The 23,760-nt window shown below is 35.1% G+C and overlaps 1 protein-coding gene and 1 pseudogene across 3 annotated transcripts in view; one reads left to right on the top strand and one right to left on the bottom strand.

Moving 5' to 3' along the window:
* Nucleotides 1–23,760, bottom strand: part of LOC149796326 (inositol polyphosphate-4-phosphatase type I A-like) — a 127,039-nt gene that overhangs the window by 19,387 nt on the left and 83,892 nt on the right. For all 3 annotated transcript variants that reach the window (XM_089960982.1, XM_089960981.1, XM_089960983.1), the window contains 4 exons: nt 18,071–18,106; nt 11,553–11,693; nt 3,782–3,879; nt 1,213–1,322 (listed from right to left, as the gene is read on the bottom strand). In XM_089960982.1, coding sequence (XP_089817108.1) covers nt 1,213–1,322; nt 3,782–3,879; nt 11,553–11,693; nt 18,071–18,106 — 385 coding nt within the window. The remainder of the gene's footprint in view (nt 1–1,212; nt 1,323–3,781; nt 3,880–11,552; nt 11,694–18,070; nt 18,107–23,760) is intronic.
* LOC149796327 (uncharacterized) lies at nt 19,966–21,879 on the top strand (annotated as a pseudogene).

Below are 23,760 nucleotides of genomic sequence, written 5' to 3' on the forward strand. Positions count from 1 at the left end.
GGTGTACTGAGTTTTTTACACAACAAAAAAATACTATTAACCATAATATCAATGTCATTAGACAAGGGGGTGCACCAGGAACCTGTGCGAATGAGTACAGAAGGGTGCCTATGTTTATGACATGTAATTCTACGACAGAAAGAAATACTTTGTCTGCCAAAGAAAGAGGCCGGTTGGATATATAGGTGAGCATACTTCCCTGCAAAAAGAAACTCCTCCAACTTACTCTAATCTTGAATAGCTTCTTGATGATGGTTTGCAACGTCTCTCATAGCGAACTACTTGGAACAAGTGGCAGAAATAACAAAGTATTCACAAGACTTGGCACCAATTCTGGTGTCAACGGGCACAAATGTTAGCTTTCATAACTATAAGTTGTAGCCTGGGAGTGCTAGATTTGTCAGGTAGTGGCAATACCCTGAAGGTATTACTATCAGGTAACATATTTAAAAGGAAAAGAACAGTAGAGTGAAATAAAACTGTTGCTAAGTGATAACCTGGGATATAGTATTTCGAAGGAAAAATGTTTTTATAAATAATTAGTTTCAGGAAACCTGTCAATCAAGGATAATATTATCAGTAGCAAATCCAGAACTGAAAATGACATATATAATAATTAGGTAAAATGACATATATACTAATTAGGTCAAATGACATATATAATAATTAGGTCAAATGACACATATACTAATTAGGGCAAACGACATATATAATAATTAGGTCAAATGACATAATAATTAGGTCAAATGACACATACTAATTAGGTCAAATGACATATATAATAATTAGGTCAATTGACATATATAATAATTAGGTCAAATGACATATATAATATTTAGGTACATAAAGATTTTATTTTTTTGTCACAATTTCTTATATCACATTTGAATGTTTATATATTAAATTTCAGAACAATACTGCTGCCAAATTCATTTTCTAAAAAGCCTGGCAGGGGCCATTAAAATTTCACGAGCCTTGACAAATAAATATGTGTGTGTGTCTATACATGTGTGATGTCATGTAAAGGTACATGCACAGACCCTGTTTTGCTGGTTCATATTATGGAATGACAGATCTGAATACCCTTTCCAACTAGGTGCACATTATAGACCAGCAAATACTTTATATTTCTTAAGCTGAAATATAAACTTTCTCATGGAAACCACTGCACCTTCTTTCTTAAATTAACAGAACTGCCGAAAATAACTTTACCTCAGCCGCAAGGCGAAGGACTTCTACATTTTTAGGTTTCTTGGTATATACATTGTAGTGGAGCTGCTTCATCAGATCTTCAATTGTTCCAGCCCCAGTCCTGCCATGGTCTGGAAAATAGACTACACAGCTGAACAGTTCTTATTTCATACAGTATTCTGAAAAATGTTTGCAACATTAATCAATTCCATCATTTGATTTTAAATATTCAAGGTTAGAAAAAACTCTGCCTACAGCTGGTTGAATTAGTGAAATGTCAAGAATTTTTATTAAAGAAAACCCAGATTAAACTTCATTATGACTAGAATAGTGTCCATCAGTACCCACGTTATGGCAATGAACTTGACTGAGATCGAGATTTCCACAGGTCTGTTGTCTTGGAATCTTTGGTTTTGTCATAGGATTTCATTTTAGTCTTCAAGGCTACCCATGTTTTGCAAATTCCATTGTATTATGAGAATTACTGTATTTCATTCATTTGCCTGGCCTTAGTAGCATGCTCCTAAATAACTTCTTGTAGTTTTGCCAAACCATAACCTCTTGTAGTTTTTCCAATCTATAACTTCTTGTAGTTTTGCCAAACCATAACCTCTTGTAGTTTTTCCAATCTATAACTTCTTGTAATTTTGCCAAACCATAACCTCTTGTAGTTTTTCCAATCTATAACTTCTTGTAGTTTTTCCAATCTATAATTTCTTGTAGTTTTGCCAAACCATAACCTCTTGTAGTTTTTCCAATCTATAACTTCTTGTAGTTTTGCCAAACCATAACCTCTTGTAGTTCTTCCAACCCATAACTTCTTGTAGTTTTTCCAATCTATAACTTCTTGTAGTTCTTCCAACCCATAACTTCTTGTAGTTTTTCCAATCTATAACTTCTCGTAGTTTTGCCAAACCATAACCTCTTGTAGTTTTTCCAATCTATAACTTCTTGTAGTTTTGCCAAACCATAACCTCTTGTAGTTTTTCCAATCCATAACTTCTTGAAGTTTTTCCAATCTATAACTTCTTGTAGTTTTGCCAAACCATACCCTCTTGTTACAGTAGTTTTTCCAATCCATAACCTGTTGTTGTTTTTCCAATCCATAACTTCTTGATGATAGATGATGCTTTGAAGTAGTCATATTGATCAATTAGTGTGCCTTTGTACTGCTGCATCTGTTAGAAGCATCCTGACAGATGCAAAATGACAATCTGTGCATTATGCATATGACATATCACACTGAACCAGCAGACCCTAAACAACACCACCATTCCTCCAACAAAATCATGCTGGCTCCAGCAGACCCTACACAACACCACTCTTACTCCCACATATTACACTTGCCCCATCCAACCATAAAGAACAACCACCATTCCTCCAACAAAATCACACTGGTCCCAGCAGACCCTAAACAGCACCACTTTTACTCCCAAATGTCACATCAGCCCCATCAGACCATAAACAAAAATATTTGTGCAAAAAAAAATATGTCTCAGACAATACAGTAATAAGCACATGTTATGGATGCAGCATCTTTCTAAAGTAAAAGTACCAGTAAAATATGATTTGATGTTTAAATTTGTTTATAAACTTTACATAAACAAAAAGCTGTCCAATGATTAACACATCACATATTCCATGTCATTACTTCAACACACAAACAATCTATTAAGCTTTGTATGATGTTAGCCATCAGTGTGTCAACAGCTTGTTACAGCTCTTGTCAGAAATGTGAGGGTAATAAGTGGCATACTTAGCAATATTCAACAGCTTTGTCTGATGTTAGCCATCAGTGTCAACAACAGCTTGTTACAGCTCTTGTCAGAAATGTGGGGGTAATAAGTGGCATACTTAGCAATATTCAACAGCTTTGTATGATGTTAGCCATCAGTGTCAACAACAGCTTGTTACAGCTCTTGTCAGAAATGTGAGGGTAATAAGTGGCATACTTAGCAATATTCAACAGCTTTGCATCCTTGTAACTCAAGCAGTTCTAATAACGTTTCAGCTCCAATCAGTTCTATTGTCACCAACTAACATTTCCTTTGTAACGAATAGACATTTCCTTTGTAACCAATAGACAGTTCCTTTGTAACCAATAGACAGTTCCTTTGCACAAATGAATGACTTTTCTTGTTTTGATACAACAGTTGAAGCAATGTTACTCCAAGAACTTATTGAAAAATCTGACAACAGAATCCTTGTGGTTTTCATTTTTAACATGTCTGCTCAAAGTCCAAGTCCAAAAAGTGAAGCATCTATCCCCTTATAAATAATTTACTATCTGCCACACTCATGTGTGCAACTTTAAGCTAAGACTGGTTTACTATCAGCCACACTCAAGTGTGCAACTTTTAAGCTAAGACTGGTTTACTATCAGCCACACTTATGTGTGCAACTTTAAGCTAAGACTGGTTTACTATCAGCCACACTCATGTGTGCAACTTTTAAGCTAAGACTGGTTTACTATCTGCCACACTCAAGTGTGCAACTTTTAAGCTAAGACTAGTTTACTACCTGCCGCACTCAAGTGTGTGCAATTCAGAGCTGTCAAATATCATCAATATCATAATACTGATATCCCTACCTGGATCTCCAATGACTTCCTTATATTTTTCAAAATACTTATAAAGTTTTCCAAGGCTTTCTTCATTTGTTTGATCTTGCAAATGAGTATTACCAAACCTGAAAAGAAATCCAACATGATTATATTTGGTTAAGCAAAAGGTATAGTCTGTTGAAATACGTATGTACTAAAACTTGAACTCCATGTATGAATGCTCCTGGTTGTAGTCAGAATTCAAAATAAATGTCCAATAATGAAAGATATTAATTTTTAACATGCATAGTTAATACTCTAAAAATGCAGGTGTACAGTGAAACCATTCAGGAATTTAATAAATGCCAGACTCCAGCTGTAAGAAACCTGTGCCACTGAAGGATATTTTAAATCTCAAGAGGGTGGGATCAAATGGTACTGAAATTAAAGGAAAGTCAAACAAAAGGCCCAAGTGGTACTGAAATTAAAGGAAAGTGCCATAAGACTGCTCACCTACCTAACATCTGCAACACTGTCAAATGGAAAAACAGTATGCCAAGAAATCTGGGTCATCAAGAGGCTATCTGTTGAAATTTCTTTCAGTGTCATTGATTGCTACTGACACATTTTAAGATTTCTTGTGTTTTTCTGTCTTTATTGATACATGAAGGCAGAAATGTACCATTTGTCCAATATTTGATAAGCCCTTATGCCAGGATGCTTTGCGTCAATGTAGATCAAGCTCTGTCATGCATTTTAAAGAAAGTTGTTTAATTATTTTTCAACTTCTAGATTCAGAGCATATGTACAAAAGCCAGGATACTCTCGATAAATCTGGCCAAATTCAGCTGAGTAGATTTTGACAAGAAGTTGAACATGTCCACATTTTTTAGCAGTGGTGGCCACATTTGATGACAGATTGGCATTATCTGTTTAAATTTGTGAAGGACTTCATGTCATGTTATTTTCTATCAAGATTGCTCAAATTATACACAACAGTTTTGGAGAAGAAGTCATTTGAAGATGTGTTTCTACTTTTAGCAATGGTAGCCACATTTGCTGCTAAATTGGCATCATTTGTACAAATCTGAAAGGTCTTCAAGCCAGGATGTTTTCTGCCAAGATTGCTCAAAATCTATTCAATGTTTCTGGATAAGAAGTCTTTCCAAGATCTTTCTGTTTTTATAATGATGGTAAGTTTTAATTGTGGAGAAGCATCAGTTGTATAATCCTGAAAACCCTCTATGCAGTGTTGAAAACCCTAAATGCAATGTTGAAAACCCTCTATGCAGTGTTGAAAACCCTAAATGCAGTGTTGCAAACCCTCTATGCAGTGTTAAAAACCCTCTATGTAGTGTTGAAAACCCTCTATGCAGTGCTGAAAACCCTAAATGCAGTGTTGAAAACCCTCTATGCAGTGTTGAAAACCCTCTATGCAGTGTTGAAAACCCTAAATACAATGTTGAAAACCCTCTATGCAGTGTTGAAAACCCTAAATGCAATGTTGAAAACCCTCTATGCAGTGTTGAAAACCCTAAATGCAGTGTTGAAAACCCTAAATGCAATGTTGAAAACCCTAAATGCAGTGTTGAAAACCCTCTATGCAGTGTTGAAAACCCTAAATGCAGTGTTGAAAACCCTCTATGCGGTGTTAAAAACCCTCTATGCAGTGTTGAAAACCCTCTATGCAGTGTTGAAAACCCTAAATGCAGTGTTGAAAACCCTCTATGCAGTGTTGAAAACCCTCTATGCAGTGTTGAAAATCCTAAATGCAGTGTTGAAAACCCTCTATGCAGTGTTGAAAACCCTCTATGCAGTGATGAAAACCCTCTATGCAGTGTTGAAAACCCTCTATGCAGAATGCTTTCAGTCAAATCTCGTCAGGTTCTATTTGGCATCTTTTGAGAAATCATTTCAATATTTCAGTTTTTTAGTAATGATGGTGGCTTATTTGATGGTAGCCTCACATCTTTTGTAAAGCTTTAAAGGTCTTCATGCCAGGACACTTTCTGTCATTTAATTGTCTTTTTAAGCCACAGAAACTGTATTTGATGGCACTTTGGCATAAATCAAACAAATTTCAAAATGATAGTCAAGATACTTTTTGGACAAATTTGTCAAAGTCTAATGAATGTCCTTTTCTTAAAGACATGCAATAAAAGAAGTGGTTTATAGGTTTTACTTCTTCTAGAAATGGTGGTCACATGTGATGGTGGTGTGGCAAAAATCATACAATTTGAAAGTTTCTCATACCAGGATGCTTTTTGTAAAGATTTTTCAGATTCTATTCAGCAGTTTTGGTCCAGATGTCAGTTTTTCATTTTTTTTGCAATGGTGGCCAAATTTCATGGTATATCAGCATTAGTTGAATGTCCTCGAAACAGATCATGTTTTGTTGAGTTTGGTCAACTTCTGGTGAATTATCATCATTTGTACAAAGGGTTGTCATGTCAGGATGCTTTCTGAACAAATCTGAAGCGTTTTCAGGTCAGGATGCATACTATACAGTTGTCAAATTCTATTCTGCAGTTTTTGGTGAAGAAGTCATTTAAAAGTTTCCCAATTTTAGTAACAGTGGCTTTTCTATTTTTAATAACAGTAGCTAGTTATGTTTGCAGGCAGATCATTATCATTTCTACAAACCTGAAAGGTCTTTATGCTTTTCATCAAATTGAAAATCATCCTGATCAGCAGATTTTGACGTCATTTAAACAATTTCAGCATCTGTAGTAATGACATTCATAACTGATAGTGGTTTGGCACCAATTTTTCAAATCTGAAAGCTCTAGGAGCCCTGTGGCAAATTTGGTCAAAATTGGTCCAGTGCGTTTTAGAAGAAGTTTCAAACAGCAATTGCTGATGAATGCATGATGAATATTAGGGCACTGGTCACTTGACCTTTGGCCTTGTCAGCTACAAACTGAAAAAAAAACTAATATTAATGTAGGTCGTGGATGGACGTGTGAACATACCAATGGATGTACACAGATACAAGTGTTTGATGCATCAAGGTTCTATCAAAATTGGTTTGAGAATAATGGAGCCCTTAACTATGTCTGACCATTTATATTTATTTTACTTATGAACTGTTCTTAGCAAGGATTGCACAGAACACAGTCTCAGGTGGGTATTTTGCTTTGATGTACCTTCACAGTTTATGAAATGCAAGAACTCTGATGGTGTTACTGATATTTTTGATATCAGAAATATGTCTGCAATTTGCCATATACAAGCTCCACAATGATAGCACTCTATATTGCTATATACAAGCTCCACAATGATAGCACTCTATATTGCTAGATACAAGCTCCACAATGATAGCACTCTATATTGGTTCCTTTTTATTACACTGTTCAGGGAATCCATAAAAGTAACCTACAATGTAGTGAGGTAGCCTTACATTGCATGTTGTTTTAGCAAGGCTGTTACAACATGTAAACATTGCATTATGTTCCAGCAAGGCTGTTACAACATGTAAACATTGCATTATGTTCCAGCAAGGCTGTTACAACATGTAAACATTGCATGTTGTTTTAGCAAGGCTGTTACAACATGTAAACATTGCATGATGTTCCAGCAAGGCTGTTACAACATGTAAACATTGCATGATGTTCCAGCAAGGCTGTTACAACATGTAAACATTGCATGTTGTTTTAGCAAGGCTGTTACAACATGTAAACATTGCATGATGTTCCAGCAAGGCTGTTACAACATGTAAACATTGCATGATGGTCCAGCAAGGCTGTTACAACATGTAAACATTGCATGATGTTTTAGCAAGGCTGTTACAACATGTAAACATTGCATGATGTTCCAGCAAGGCTGTTACAAACTGTAAACATTGCATGATGTTCCAGCAAGGCTGTTACAACATGTAAACATTGCATGATGTTCCAGGAAGGCTGTTACAACATGTAAACATTGCATGATGGTCCGGCAAGGCTGTTACAACATGTAAACATTGCATGATGGTCCAGCAAGGCTGTTACAACATGTAAACATTGCATGATGTTCCAGCAAGGCTGTTACAACATGTAAACATTGCATGATGTTCCAGGAAGGCTGTTACAACATGTAAACATTGCATGATGGTCCAGCAAGGCTGTTACAACATGTAAACATTGCATGATGGTCCAGCAAGGCTGTTACAACATGTAAACATTGCATGTTGTTTTAGCAAGGCTGTTACAACATGTAAACATTGCATGATGTTCCAGCAAGGCTGTTACAACATGTAAACATTGCATGATGGTCCAGCAAGGCTGTTACAACATGTAAACATTGCATGATGTTCCAGCAAGGCTGTTACAGCATGTAAACATAATGATGGTCCAGCAAGGCTGTTACAACATGTAAACATTGCATGATGTTCCAGCAAGGCTGTTACAACATGTAAACATTGCATGATGTTCCAGGAAGGCTGTTACAACATGTAAACATTGCATGTTGTTTTAGCAAGGCTGTTACAACATGTAAACATTGCATGATGTTCCAGCAAGGCTGTTACAACATGTAAACATTGCATGATGGTCCAGCAAGGCTGTTACAACATGTAAACATTGCATGATGTTTTAGCAAGGCTGTTACAACATGTAAACATTGCATGATGTTCCAGCAAGGCTGTTACAAAATGTAAACATTGCATGATGTTCCAGCAAGGCTGTTACAACATGTAAACATTGCATGATGTTCCAGGAAGGCTGTTACAACATGTAAACATTGCATGATGGTCCGGCAAGGCTGTTACAACATGTAAACATTGCATGATGGTCCAGCAAGGCTGTTACAACATGTAAACATTGCATGATGTTCCAGCAAGGCTGTTACAACATGTAAACATTGCATGATGTTCCAGGAAGGCTGTTACAACAGGTAAACATTGCATGATGGTCCAGCAAGGCTGTTACAACATGTAAACATTGCATGATGGTCCAGCAAGGCTGTTACAACATGTAAACATTGCATGATGGTCCAGCAAGGCTGTTACAACATGTAAACATTGCATGATGTTCCAGCAAGGCTGTTACAACATGTAAACATTGCATGATGGTCCAGCAAGGCTGTTACAACATGTAAACATTGCATGATGTTCCAGCAAGGCTGTTACAGCATGTAAACATAATGATGGTCCAGCAAGGCTGTTACAACATGTAAACATTGCATGATGTTCCAGCAAGGCTGTTACAACATGTAAACATAATGATGGTCCAGCAAGGCTGTTACAACATGTAAACATTGCATGATGTTTAAGGAAGGCTGTTACAACATGTAAACATTGCATGATGTTCCAGCAAGGCTGTTACAACATGTAAACATGAGTTTTATGAGCAAAGCATGTAAAATTGACAAAAAAACTCCATTAATATCTTCAAATACAAGTCAGTTACTCACATTCTAAAACTCAACTGAACATTTTATTGAAAAATAAGTGTTTAAATTAAATTCTTTATGATACCAAGTTGCAGCTAAAGTTATGTCAGAATGGCATTAGAATTTCTGTTTATCTCTGATTTAACTGCCACATATTTTGATGTTCTACCTTTCAGAAATGATCTGAAATACATTGGTATTGGAATAGTGTACTTAATGATGTGAACTTTCATTATAATTCAAGCTCTAATTAACCAAAGATGTAAATTAAGTGGAAAAACTCAGTAATGATATAACAAAATTCAAACAACTTGTTGAGAACCATAAGCACACCTGTCTTGCATGAAGGGCAGCAGTATACCATGGGAATTTATAGAAACACCCATAGGCACAACCATCTTGCAAGAAGGGCAGCAGTATACCAAGGGACTTTATAACAACACCCATAGGCACACACATCTTTTAAGGGCAGCAGTATACCAAGGGACTTTATAGCAACAACCATATACACATCCATCTTGCAAGATGGGCAGCAGTATACCATGGGATTTTATAACAACACCCATAGGCACAACCATCTTGCAAGAAGGGCAGCAGTATACCATGGGACTTTATAGAAACACCCATAGGCACAACCATCTTGCAAGAAGGGCAGCAGTATACCATGGGACTTTATAACAACACCCATAGGCACATACATCTTTTAAGGGCAGCAGTATACCAAGGGCCTTTATAGCAACAACCATATGCACATCCATTAAGTGTTAGTATACTGAAAAGCTTTATAACAACATCCTTACAAATACCCAACTTTTAAGAAGGTGGCATGTGCATAGAGGGACTTTATAATGAGTGTGTGTGTGACCTGGACTTTTAACGTAGCTTTAACAAATTTTCAGTCATATCACTACGATGCCTGCAGTGTGACAGTTTATAGTGATGTCTAGCACTGGGCATCATACCGCAGACATGTAGCATGATGTCCCACCCAGTCACATTATCCCGACACCAGGCTGACCAGTCCTAAAACTAACCTCTTAATGCTGAGTGCAAAGCAAGGCAGCTGTTAGTACCATTTTTGCAAGTCTTTATAACGTGTATAGAGGGACTTTATAATGACATCCATACAAATACCAAATACACAACTTCCAAGAAGGTGGCATGTCTATAGAGGGACTTTATAATGACATCCATACAAATACCAAATACACAACTTCCATGGTGGTGACATGTCCACAGAGGGACTTGATAATGACATCCATACAAATACCAAATACACAACTTCCATGGTGGTGACATGTCTATAGAGGGACTTGATAATGACATCCATACAAATACCAAATACACAACTTCCATGGTGGTGACATGTCCACAGAGGGACTTGATAATGACATCCATACAAATACCAAATACACAACTTCCATGGTGGTGACATGTCTATAGAGGGACTTGATAATGACATCCATACAAATACCAAATACACAACTTCCATGGTGGTGACATGTCTATAGAGGGACTTGATAATGACATCCATACAAATACCAAATACACAATTTCCATGATGGTGACATGTCTATAGAGGGACTTGATAATGACATCCATACAAATACCAAATACACAACTTCCAAGAAGGTGGCATGTCTATAGAGGGACTTTGTACTCAGAGACCACTAAATAAAGAATACTTTTCACTTGACAAAAAATAGCTTTGTATGAATGAATATCACTATCTTTAGCACTTGTTTACAATCAAATACATCTGTGTGATCTTTTCTTGTTGCAGTTTAACAGTTAAAAATATTACTGAAATTAGAAGCAGGTTATCTTTACATGGCTGTTTGAGATAGAGGGACCCAATTTATAAACTATTTAAATGTTGCTAATTTTGTGGTATAGAAAAGTGATAATTTCAGTCCAATACATGTATAATCTATCTTCGTAATTATGTTTCAAAGTTGTTCCTTCGTAAACAAGTTATTCATTGACTAATTGGAGTTCCTGATAAGACATTTCCACAGTATAAAAAAATTCTGCATTTATTTAAAATCTGACAACAATTTCAACTAAGACAAAGGGGCCCCGAGTGGCCGAGTGGTCTAAAGCGCTCTTCGTTACGGATCACTGCCATCTCACCTCTGTCTGCGGCGGTTCGAGTCTAAGATTCAGCCAATGTGGGTATGTGAGAAAGCTTGCCAGTAGCTTCTCGTGGGTCGGTGGTTCTTTCCGGGGTTTTCCCGGGTTCTTCCTCCACCATTAATACTGGCCGCCATGTATAGCCTATCGTGTGCTGAAAAATGGCGTTAAACCCCACAACAACAACAACAACAACTAAGACAAAACATGAATATCAAGTGCATGAGAAAAATGTCTGGGTATTGGTTAGTTCTTGGTAAGGACCACAAAACAAGTCTGTTGTAGCAAAGAAAACAATACACCCTACATGCTTTACCTCTCAGCAAGTGTGGCTTGCTCGTTGATTCCGATATTGAATAAAACTGGGATGACCTTTATGCATTGACCTTGCTGAAGACTGGGAATAAGCTGTTTAAACAGTGTTTGACTGACTGGGACTTCAACACAGATATGGTGCCTGTATGACAAGAGAAAAAAAAATTGTAAGCTCTAATTAATGTACGTTTCTTATTTAGAGTCCAGCAAAGCGTAGTGGTTGAAGTAGCTGCAGTTATCTTAGCTCTATAAATTTCTTGATCTGTTTAATGATGTCAGTGTCTTTAGAGCTTAGCTAATATGCATACAAATTTGTAGCAGAGTTGCCACATATCTGATATTTGAGGATGGTTTGAAGTTATTTATACACTGATTTTTAAAAAAAAATTGCTGTTGTTTTGAACAGACATTTATATATTATTTCCAGGTGATTTAAAGCACAAAATGAATTCATAAATCTACTGTGTTTTATCACTGGATTTATCAAGACAGAATAGGTCATGATTAGACAACCAATCAAAGTTGTCGAAAAAATGCTGAAAATAGTGGATTGTTATATTGCTAAGATTTCTGTATTGCTTGCAAACTTTTCTTCACAATCTTAATTTTTTTCATTATGGGCTAACTTTTATATGCTGATACTTAGTGAGTTAAAGTCCATACTAGGTACAACTGTTATATGATGATACTTAATGAACTAAAGTCCATACCAGGTACAACTGTTATATGCTGATATTTAGTGAGTTAAAGTCCATACTAGGTACAACTGTTATATCCTAATGCTTAGTGTATTAAAGTCCATACTAGGTACAACTGTTATATACTGATACTTAGGTAGTTAAAGTTCATACTAGGTACAACTGTAATATGCTGATACTTAATGAACTAAAGTCCATACCAGGTACAACTGTTATATGCTGATATTTAGTGAGTTAAAGTCCATACTAGGTACAACTGTTATATCCTAATGCTTAGTGTATTAAAGTCCATACTAGGTACAACTGTTATATACTGATACTTAGGTAGTTAAAGTTCATACTAGGTACAACTGTTATATGCTGATACTTAGTGAGTTAAAGTCCATACTAGGTACAACTGTTATATGCTGATACTCAGTGAGTTAAAATTCTTACTAGGTACAACTGTTATATGCTGATACTTAATGAACTAAAGTCCATACCAGGTACAACTGTTATATGCTGATATTTAGTGAGCTAAAGTCCATACAAGGTACAACTGTTATATGATGATACTTAATGTGCTAAAGTCCATACTAGGTACAACTGCTATATGCTAATACTTAGCGAGTAAAAAGTCCATACTAGGTACAACTGTTATATACTGATACTTAGTGAGCTAAAGTCCATACTAGAACAACTATTATATGTTGATACTCAGTGAGTTAAGTCCATACTAGGTACAACTGTTATATACTGATACTTAGTGAGTTAAAGTCCATACAAGAACTACTATTATATGCTGATACTCAGTGAGTTAAAGTCCATACTAGGTACAACTGTTATATGCTGATACTTAATGAGCTAAAGTCCATACTAAGTACAACTGTTATATGTTGATACTCAGTGAGTTAAAGTCCATACTAGGTACAACTGTTATATGTTGATACTTAATGAGCTAAAATCCATATTAGGTACAACTGTTATATGTTGATACTCAGTGAGTTAAAGTCCATACTAGGAACAACTGTTATATACTGATACTTAGTGAGTTAAAGTCCATACTAGGTACAACTATTATATACTGATACTCAGTGAGTTAAAGTCCATACTAGGTACAACTGTTATATGCTGATACTTAATGAGCTAAAGTCCATACTAAGTACAACTGTTATATGTTGATACTCAGTGAGTTAAAGTCCATACTAGGTACAACTGTTATATGTTGATACTTAATGAGCTAAAATCCATACTAGGTACAACTGTTATATGTTGATACTCAGTGAGTTAAAGTACATACTAGGAACAACTGTTATATGCTGATGCTTAGTGAGTTAAAGTCCATACTAGGTGCAACTGTTATATGCTGATACTTAATGAGCTAAAATCCATACTAGGTACAACTGTTATATGTTGATACTCAGTGAGTTAAAGTCCATACTAGGTACAACTGTTATATACTGATACTTAGTGAGTTAAAGTCCATACAAGAACTACTATTATATGCTGATACTCAGTGAGTTAAAGTCCATACTAGGTACAACTGTTATATACTGATACTTAGAGAGTTAAAGTCCATACTAGGTACAACTGTTATATGTTGATACTCAGTGAGTTAAAGTCCATACTAGGTACAACTGTTATATACTGATACTTAGTGAGTTAAAGTCCATACAAGAACTACTATTATATGCTGATACTCAGTGAGTTAAAGTCCATACTAGGTACAACTGTTATATACTGATACTTAGTGAGTTAAAGTCCATACTAGAACAACTATTATATGCTGATACTCAGTGAATTAAAGTCCATACTAGGTACAACTGTTATATCCTAATGCTTAGTGTATTAAAGTCCATACTAGTTACAACTGTTATATACTGACACTTAGTGAGTTAAAGTCCATACCTGAACAACTATTATATGCTGATACTCAGTGAGTTAAAGTCCATACTAGGTACAACTGTTATATTCTGATACTTAATGAGTTAAAGTCCATACTAGATACAACTGCAATATGCTAATACTTAGTGAGATTATGACCATAATACTTCTTTATTTAACTTAAAAACAAATAAACTTTCATGGAAAACAAACTGAATTATGTCAGTTGTTCTAATAAAACATAGTGCTGTGTTCATTCAATAAAATGATCTCCAACACCAATGGTTAATGCATGACTTAACATGTCCCATATTATCTAAATATATTGAGCAAGCAACTCAAGTTCAGGCTCATACTGTAAGAAACTTGTGCTTGTCAACCTTAACTGGAATGAAGCTAGAATCACACCTTGATGTTCTCAACCTTAACTGGAATGAAGCTAGAATCACACCTTGATGTTCTCAACCATAACTGGAATGAAGCTAGAATCACACCTTGATGTTCTCAGCCTTAATTAGAATGAAGCTAGAATCACACCTTGATGTTCTCAACCTTAACTGGAATGAAGCTAGAATTACACCTTGATGTTCTCAACCATAATTAGAATGAAGCTAGAATTATACCTTGATGTTCTCAACCTTAACTGGAATGAAGCTAGAATTACACCTTGATGTTCTCAACCTTAATTAGAATGAAGCTTGAATCACATCTTGATGTTCTCAACCTTAACTGGAATGAAGCTAGAATCACACCTTGATGTTCTCAACCTTAATTAGAATGAAGCTAGAATTACACCTTGATGTTCTCATCCTTAATTAGAATGAAGCTAGAATCACACCTTGATGTTCTCAACCTTAATTAGAATGAAGCTAGAATCACATCTTGATGTTCTCAACCTTAACTGGAATGAAGCTAGAATCACACCTTGATGTTCTCAGCCTTAATTAGAATGAAGCTAGAATCACACCTTGATGTTCTCAACCTTAACTGGAATGAAGCTAGAATTACACCTTGATGTTCTCAACCTTAATTAGAATGAAGCTAGAATCACATCTTGATGTTCTCAACCTTAATTATAATGCAGCTAGAATCACATCTTGATGTTCTCAACCTTAATTAGAATGAAGCTAGAATCACACCTTGATGTTCTCAACCTTAATTAGAATGAAGCTAGAATTACACCTTGATGTTCTCAACCTTAATTAGAATGAAGCTAGAATCACACCTTGATGTTCTCAACCTTAATTAGAATGAAGCTAGAATTACACCTTGATGTTCTCAACCTTAATTAGAATGAAGCTAGAATCACACCTTGATGTTCTCAACCTTAATTAGAATGAAGCTAGAATCACACCTTGATGTTCTCAAACTTAATTAGAATGAAGCTAGAATTACACCTTGATGTTCTCAACCTTAACTGGAATTAAGCTAGAATTACACCTTGATATTCTCAACCTTAATTAGAATGAAGCTAGAACTACACCTTGATGTTCTCAACCTTAATTAGAATTAAGCTAGAATTACACCTTGATGTTCTCAACCTTAATTAGAATTTAGCTAGAATTACACCTTGATGTTCTCAACCTTAATCAGAATGAAGCTAGATAGACACCTTGATGCTCTCAACCTTAATTAGAATGAAGCTAGAATTACACCTTGATGTTCTCAACCTTAATTAGAATGAAGCTAGAATTACACCTTGATGTTCTCAACCTTAATTAGAATGAAGCTAGAACCACATCTTCATGTTCTCAACCTTAATTAGAATGAAGCTAGAATTACACCTTGATGTTCTCAACCTTAATTAGAATGAAGCTAGAATCACACGTTGATGTTCTCAACCTTAATTAGAATGAAGCTAGAACCACATCTTGATGTTCTCAACCTTAATTAGAATGAAGCTAGAATTACACCTTGATGTTCTCAACCTTAATTAGAACGAAGCTAGAATTACACCTTGATGTTCTCAACCTTAATTAGAATGAAGCTAGAATCACACCTTGATGTTCTCAACCTTAATTAGAATGAAGCTATAATCACACCTTGATGTTCTCAACCTTAATTAGAATGAAGCTAGAATCACATCTTGATGTTCTCAACCTTAATTAGAATGAAGCTAGAATCACACCTTGATGTTCTCAACCTTAATTAGAATGAAGCTGGAATTACACCTTGATGTTCTCAACCTTAATTAGAATGAAGCTAGAATCACACCTTGATGTTCTCAACCTTAATTAGAATGAAGCTAGAATTACACCTTGATGTTCTCAACCTTAATTAGAATGAAGCTAGAATTACACCTTGATGTTCTCAACCTTAATTAGAATGAAGCTAGAATTACACCTTGATGTTCTCAACCTTAATTAGAATTAAGCTAGAATTACACCTTGATGTTCTCAACCTTAATTACAATGAAGCTAGAATTACACCTTGATGTTCTCAACCTTAATTACAATGAAGCTAGAATTACACCTTGATGTTCTCAACCTTAATTAGAATGAAGCTAGAATCACACCTTGATGTTCTCAACCTTAATTAGAATGAAGCTAGAATTACACCTTGACATTGTGTACCTTAATTAGAATGAAGTTATAATCACAGCTTTACATTATGTACCTTGATAAGAGTGAAGCTTGAATCACAGAACCTTCACATTCTGTACCTAAATTAGAATGAAGCTGGAGCTGCAGACATTTCCATTTTTTGCTAAAATTGAATCCTACCCAGTAGACTGCCAAATTTAAATGACAAAGGTGCAGCCTAAGTCATATTATATCAGATTTTGGAGTCCCTCAACTTGATCGCCATATTTCCATAATGTAGCTGTATGACAGATATCATATCAGATTTTGGAGTCCCTCAACTTGATCGCCATATTTCCATAATGTAGCTGTATGACAGATATCATATCAGATTTTGGAGTCCCTCAACTTGATCGCCATATTTCCATAATGTAGCTGTATGACAGATATCATGTAAGATTTTGGAGTCCCTCAACTTGATCGCCATATTTCCATAATGTTGCTTTATGACAGATATCATGTAAGATTTTGGAGTCCCTCAACTTGATCATCATATTTCCATAATGTAGTTGTATGCAAGATATCTTATAAGATTTTGGGGATTCTGAGACCGAGCATGCTATTTTTCTGCTTGAACGTGTTGAGAATACATGGCCTGGGATGATAATAATGATCCTAATACAAGGCTTGGAATGATAATAATGATGATACTATATGGCCTGGATTGATGATGATGATGATAATATATGGCCTGGGTTGATGATGATGATGATAGTACATGGCCTGAGTTGATGATGATAATACATGGCCTGAGTTGTTGATGATAATACATGGCCTGGGTTGATGATGATGATGATAGTACATGGCCTGAGTTGATGATGATAATACATGGCCTGAGTTGATGATGATAATACATGGCCTGGGTTGATGATGATGATGATAGTACATGGCCTGAGTTGATGATGACAAAACATGGTCTGAATTAATAATGATAACTGATGGCCTGGGATGATAATAATGGTGACAATGCATTGCCTGGGTTCATGATGATGATAATATATTGCCTGGGTTGATAATGATGATAATACATGACCTGAGTTGATAATGATGATGATAATATATTGCCTGGGTTGATAATGATGATGATAATACATGACCCAGACATGCCAACCCTGATGAGTTCGTCTTAGTAAGGCAGTTGATTTTTTTCCGTAAGTTTGACCAGTTTTCTGTAAGGTGTAACAAAGTATCATTAACTGCTACTGTAAAGTTGGAAAATGTAATTGAAAGTTCGTTATCAAAATATGCAGCGACGATAAACATTATGTTCAACTGAAACATTCGTAAATCTAATTTAATATCTAAATAAAAAGAAAATCATGCATAAATTATGCCATGATCAGAAGCCCACCCACCCCTCAAATAATTAAGCTTACCGACTCATGTCAGGAAACAGTCCACATCTTACCAAACTGCAACAAAAGTGTAATCAATAAATTAAATATTTTCAAGTAAAGTCTATAATTTAAAGCGTTTATCAAACCTTTTCATAAACACAATTTTTTTATATTTCCTTTCTTTTTTAGCATGAAAAAAGTTTTTTCAAGATAAAAATGTGAGATTTAACTGTTTATTACAAATGCACCAAACAGTGATATTTAAATCAATAGCTTAGTATAGTCTGTTGCATTTTCTACATAAAGTACAAATCTGGAATAATAATATGCTTTCTGCATCATAGGACAAAAATAGCGCAATACAGATAGTTTATTCATCAGTGAAGCAAAAAATCTTACCAAATACGACGTAAGTGTCAAAATGGTTCAGCACCTGAGATATTGTCCATTTTGATGCTATTCTATTTTGACACTATGTTATAAACTACCAGTTCTTGTGAAAATTCATCTCTCAATTATGTAATTAGAACATTTGATTACAATGATCAACAATGAGTCATACGGACAGAAAAACTCAGGGAAATCCTCTAATTATTAGTTGTGAATTGAAATAAAAATACAGACCATAAAAAAAAAATCCATTTCAGTAGTTCTCTTTTTTTAAAGCAGCAAATCCTCATAAAAATTCTTAGTAACTATTCTGATGGGGCAAATCAACTTTTCACATTATAACAGAGAGCCAGTCAGGTACTGAACATGTGATGGGGCAAATCAACTTCTCACAATAACAGAGAGCCAGTCAGGTACTGAACATGTGATTGGGCAAATCAACTTCTCACCGTAACAGACAGCCAGTCAGGTACTGAACACTGGATGGGGAAAATCAACTTTTCACATTATAATAGAGAGCCAGTCAGGTTCTGAACATGTGATGGGGCAAATAAACTTCTCACATTATAACAGAGAGCCAGTCAGGTACTGAACATGTGATGGCAATGAGACTGACTTCATCACTAACACTGTTTAGAATACTGTACTGCATTATAAAGTATCTGAGGTGGTTCTTTGTTATTAGTTTGTGCACATTTACAAGAAACATGTTTTTAAGATATATTTCATGATTAAATTGTCATACTCTACCTTTTTCTTATTCATATCAAAGTATAATGATTTTATATCTCATAAATTATTTTTTTTACTTTAACAGTAAATTGTTTCAATCATACTTAAAGAAAATCTTGACAAATAATTTTTCTTGAACTATGTTATCTTCTTAAATAGTAGTTAATGGAAATAATGATAATAAATTAAAATTAAAATCTTCCGTAATTCTTTTTGTCCCTGATTATTTGCACTTCTAGAGAAATTAGTTATGACAGATGCAAGACAGTTCTGAATGACCAAAACAATGCATTCTTCTGCATATTCACATTACAAATTACTTTTTTTGACAAATAACAGGACACAAACTAAATAAAATATTTTACTTACAATTAAAATATTTTATTTACAATTAAACACATTTATTATAATCCCATGATAATTTTCCCAATTGTTTCTTTTAGCTTTGGAGACTTAACCAAAATTATGATAAACATAAGAAAGGATTTAGAAATGCCAAATTAAATATCTTTGTGTCATTTTCCTATAAGCTTGCTGTTTCTATTTGCTACTGATGTTGCTCTGTAATATAGCCTTTATGATAGCATATGTACAATGCTGTCATGGGCAGATGCAGACTTTTGTAAAGTGCACCAAAACAAGTGACATCATAAATGAACTTTCTGACAAGGGGTTGTGTCTATAGTCTTAATATAGGCCTTTCCAATAAGGGTTGTTGTCTTCCCTAGTAGAAACTCTTCAGTGCATCTTTTGTGCATGCATTAGCTGCTGCTTCAACTTCCATGGGCTATCCATTCATCAGCTGTCGAAGAATGCCTGTGGCAAAAACCCGCAAGTATTACTGCAGTTGTAAAAATTTCAGAGGGAAGGACGTAGATGGGAAAACAATATCATTGCACAGATTTCCTGCAAGATGTAAACTACGCAGAGTTTGGCTTCAGTGGTCATGCCTAGTACAGAGAGATTTCACTGACACAGCTAACAGCCAAATGTGTTTTGATTATTTTGAGAACAGAAGTGGGCCGTCCAAAGAGCATCCAGTGCCTTCAGTTTTCCTGAACAAGGTGTTTCAAACGTTGGTAAGTGGTTACACTGAGTACTATTATGCTCCAACCATTTTAAATGAGATGTGGGGTAGGATTTATTCTTATTCTGTGGCTTTTAATCAGCTGTAATCAATAGCATTGTGTCTGCTTTTAAACAAATAGTCATATTCCATATTTAACATATTTGGTGTACTCCTCTCTGTGATGTGTTACATACAGATGTTCAGAGATAACAAAAATGGTGCATTTGCATGTAGTCTGATACAGCGTTGTAGTTTAATCTGATGTTGTAATGACCTTTATCAACTGCTGTATTGTCTTTAAATCTGCTGTTGCCATTGGCACTGTAATGTCTACAGACTCAGTTACACTATAAATATGGACTAATAGTCTACCCATCTAGTACTTAAAGAAATGCTGTAACTTACACCAGCACCAACTTTTAATTGTGCCTGATATACATGTATATAAAAATATTAATTAACTGTTAAAAAAAGTATGTTAATATTTGTATAATTATTTAATTTCAGAATCTGGAGAGTGAAACCTTGGAACTTGCCAATAGTGACTTTCAACTAAATGAAGATATGGAACAAGGTGACACTGCTGAACAACAGAGTGATGACGAGGATGATTCAAATAATATTTCAGAACCATTTATACTAAAATCTGAATCACCTCTGAACACCTCTGTACATTTACATGATTATTGTGGACCAATAAATTTAAAAGATATTGCAACCAGGCATATTAACAACCAATCAACACAAACCAATACCCTACTGAGGAAAGATGTTTCTACACAGTGTGATTTTAATGAAATGTCACCTGAATATGGCACCCATGTTAACAAAGTGACAACTGTAGATTGAGGAATACAGGTTAATTCCCATTTTAACATTTGAGGATATTGAAAATGATGACCAAAAAATGCTGTTTTATACTGGAGTTACAAATTCAGCTACTTTCAAGGCATTATTTCATGAAATTATGGATGATGCTACAAGTCAGACAGTATGTTATGGTGCTACAAGTGGAATGGGATGTCCAAGACACTTGCGTCTGATACATGAATTCTTTCTTGTCTTGATGCGATTGAGACTAGGCTTGTTGCTGGGAGATTTAGCAGATCGATTTAATATTGGAATGTCGACATATGGAATGATTTTTAATAAGTGGATTGATTATTTGTATATGCAGTTAGATTTTCTAATACAATGGCCATCAAGACGTGCTGTTGATGAACATATGCCACCTTGTTTCAAGGAAAAATATCCAAATTGTAGGGTGATAATTGACTGTACAGGGTTACATACAGAAACGCCTAGTTCCTTACAGCACAAGTCTTTGATGTACAGTGATTACAAATCACATATGACATGGAAAAGGCTAATTGGAATTAGTCAAGCTGGAGTTGTAACATTTGTATCAGATTTGTGGGCAGGGAGTGCAAGTGACAAACGAATTGCTAAAGAGAGTGCCCTGGTTGACATATGTGATCCTGGAAATGCCATTATGGCAGACAAAGGATTCCTTATTTCAGACATCACAACACCAAAAGATGTCCATCTCATCATCTCTCCATTTAAACAAAAGAAAAAACAGTTCTCCAAAAGAAGTGCTACAAACAAACAAATGCAAATCTTTGAATCCATGTGGAGAGACAGATGGAAGGGATAAAAAATAAATATTCTTAAAACTGTTATGCCTATAAATATGTCACAAGGTAAAGAAAATGTACTGGTGTACAAGGTCCCTCACAGTTATATATGTATTAATTATATATATATTTTAATACATTATTACATTTAACTAGGGGTAGGGTATGGTGGGGGTATGTTGTAAATGCATAGCCATATATTTTTTCTATTATTCCAATAATGTTTTATTAAAGTATAATTAATGAAGTATGATACATATTTTAGAATTCTTTTACCTTATATTTGGTATTTTTTAAACCAGGAACTTGGATATTTAAATAACTTAACCAAAAAGTACAGGATATGCAGATTTATATTTTAAGCCGATTTGAGAAGATAGGAAAATTTATGTCCTTTTGTCTTTAAGAAAAAGATTTGTGTGGCATCCAGGCTTGACATTAACTGTTAATAAAGCAAGTATCACAAGACAAAATATATAAAAATGATATAGTTATCCAGCTGTATAATTGCAATCTGCTGAATTCACATTTCCAGTGACTTGTGACAGACTGACCCATACAGTATAATCCTTCTTATCACTGTTTGGTAGTGACAGTATCATTTGACAGTCATTTTCAGTTCCTGGACAAGTCCATTTTCAGTGAAGGGGTATATGCACAACTAAATATGTATTTACATAGAATGAAAATACTATGCTGTCTGCTTCTGATATTTACAATGTCGAATCAAGCAAAGGAAGAGAATGACGATTAAAAATTTGCCTTTCATGTGAATTTAACAAGCGGGGTAATTTCTATGTATATGTGTGCAACGGATATAACTCTAAACTCTCAACAATAAGGTAATTTATTGAATTAACCAGCAGTTACCATAAAGGGTGAACTATGTCACAATGTTGTCTGGGGAAATCCACTTGCCCATAATGTATGCAACTTGGTGCCGTGGTAGTATGGAAAGTCAGTGGTAGTATGGAAAGTCCGTTAAGCATGAAAGGTGCAGAGAATGCCAGTGTTTGGGCAACTCCGGTCACATTTAGGTTAGAAATTATAAATCAATGAATGAATTGACTGAGTTCTGTGTACTTTTTATCACATGAAAAATTACCGCTACTGAAATCGTATGGTGGGTACAAACAAACAGGGAGGTATATTCAGACTATAGTTGAAAGCATGCCAATAAGAGTACGAGGGAATATATCAGTGTCATTTGTTATGTACGCTAATAAGAGGCATCGCAATAATAGAAGCATATTTCTGAAAAGTGAAAGCAAACACTTAAATGTGTCAAGACTGATAGGCTCAAGATAATAATAGATATATAAGCCGGGGGGGATGAAAAACATTTTTTAAAGTTATGTGTGGGACTTTTAGGTTTTAGGTTTTGTTTAAATTTTACATATGCCAAAAGTGACAGTACCTTGGCCCAAATCAAATTTGAAAAATATTTTGCTGATTGGCTGTAACATTTAAAGCCCCGATGCCGAAGTTATGTGCAAAAGGTTGTATATGCTAAATCATCTGAATAATACTGAATATTCAAAGATATTGGTCCTAAACATTGTTGGGTGTCATTAAAACTCGATAACATTGTTATTCCATCACATTATGAGCCATGTAATTTCTCCCTCGAACTGAAAAACCTGCCATTTTTCACATGTCTAATATAAGAAGTTAACGCCATGCTATGTTGGATTGTCCACACCCCAAGTTCATGCTTCAAAGCATTCCAGCACCCCAGCTGATGACCAATATTCACTCAAGTCTTATTTTTATCTAATACATGCTTTTCTTCTCAGATCTTCTTAAAAATGCAGGCCTGCTTCTCTTCATTCCCTCTCAAATCAGTTTGTGCACCATGTACAAAATGATATTACGGTAAACCTGTCTTAAAAGATCACCAT

This window comes from Sinohyriopsis cumingii, chromosome 6 (genome assembly GCF_028554795.1).
Source record: "Sinohyriopsis cumingii isolate HCF-2022 chromosome 6, ASM2855479v2, whole genome shotgun sequence".
Classification (NCBI taxonomy): domain Eukaryota; kingdom Metazoa; phylum Mollusca; class Bivalvia; order Unionida; family Unionidae; genus Sinohyriopsis; species Sinohyriopsis cumingii.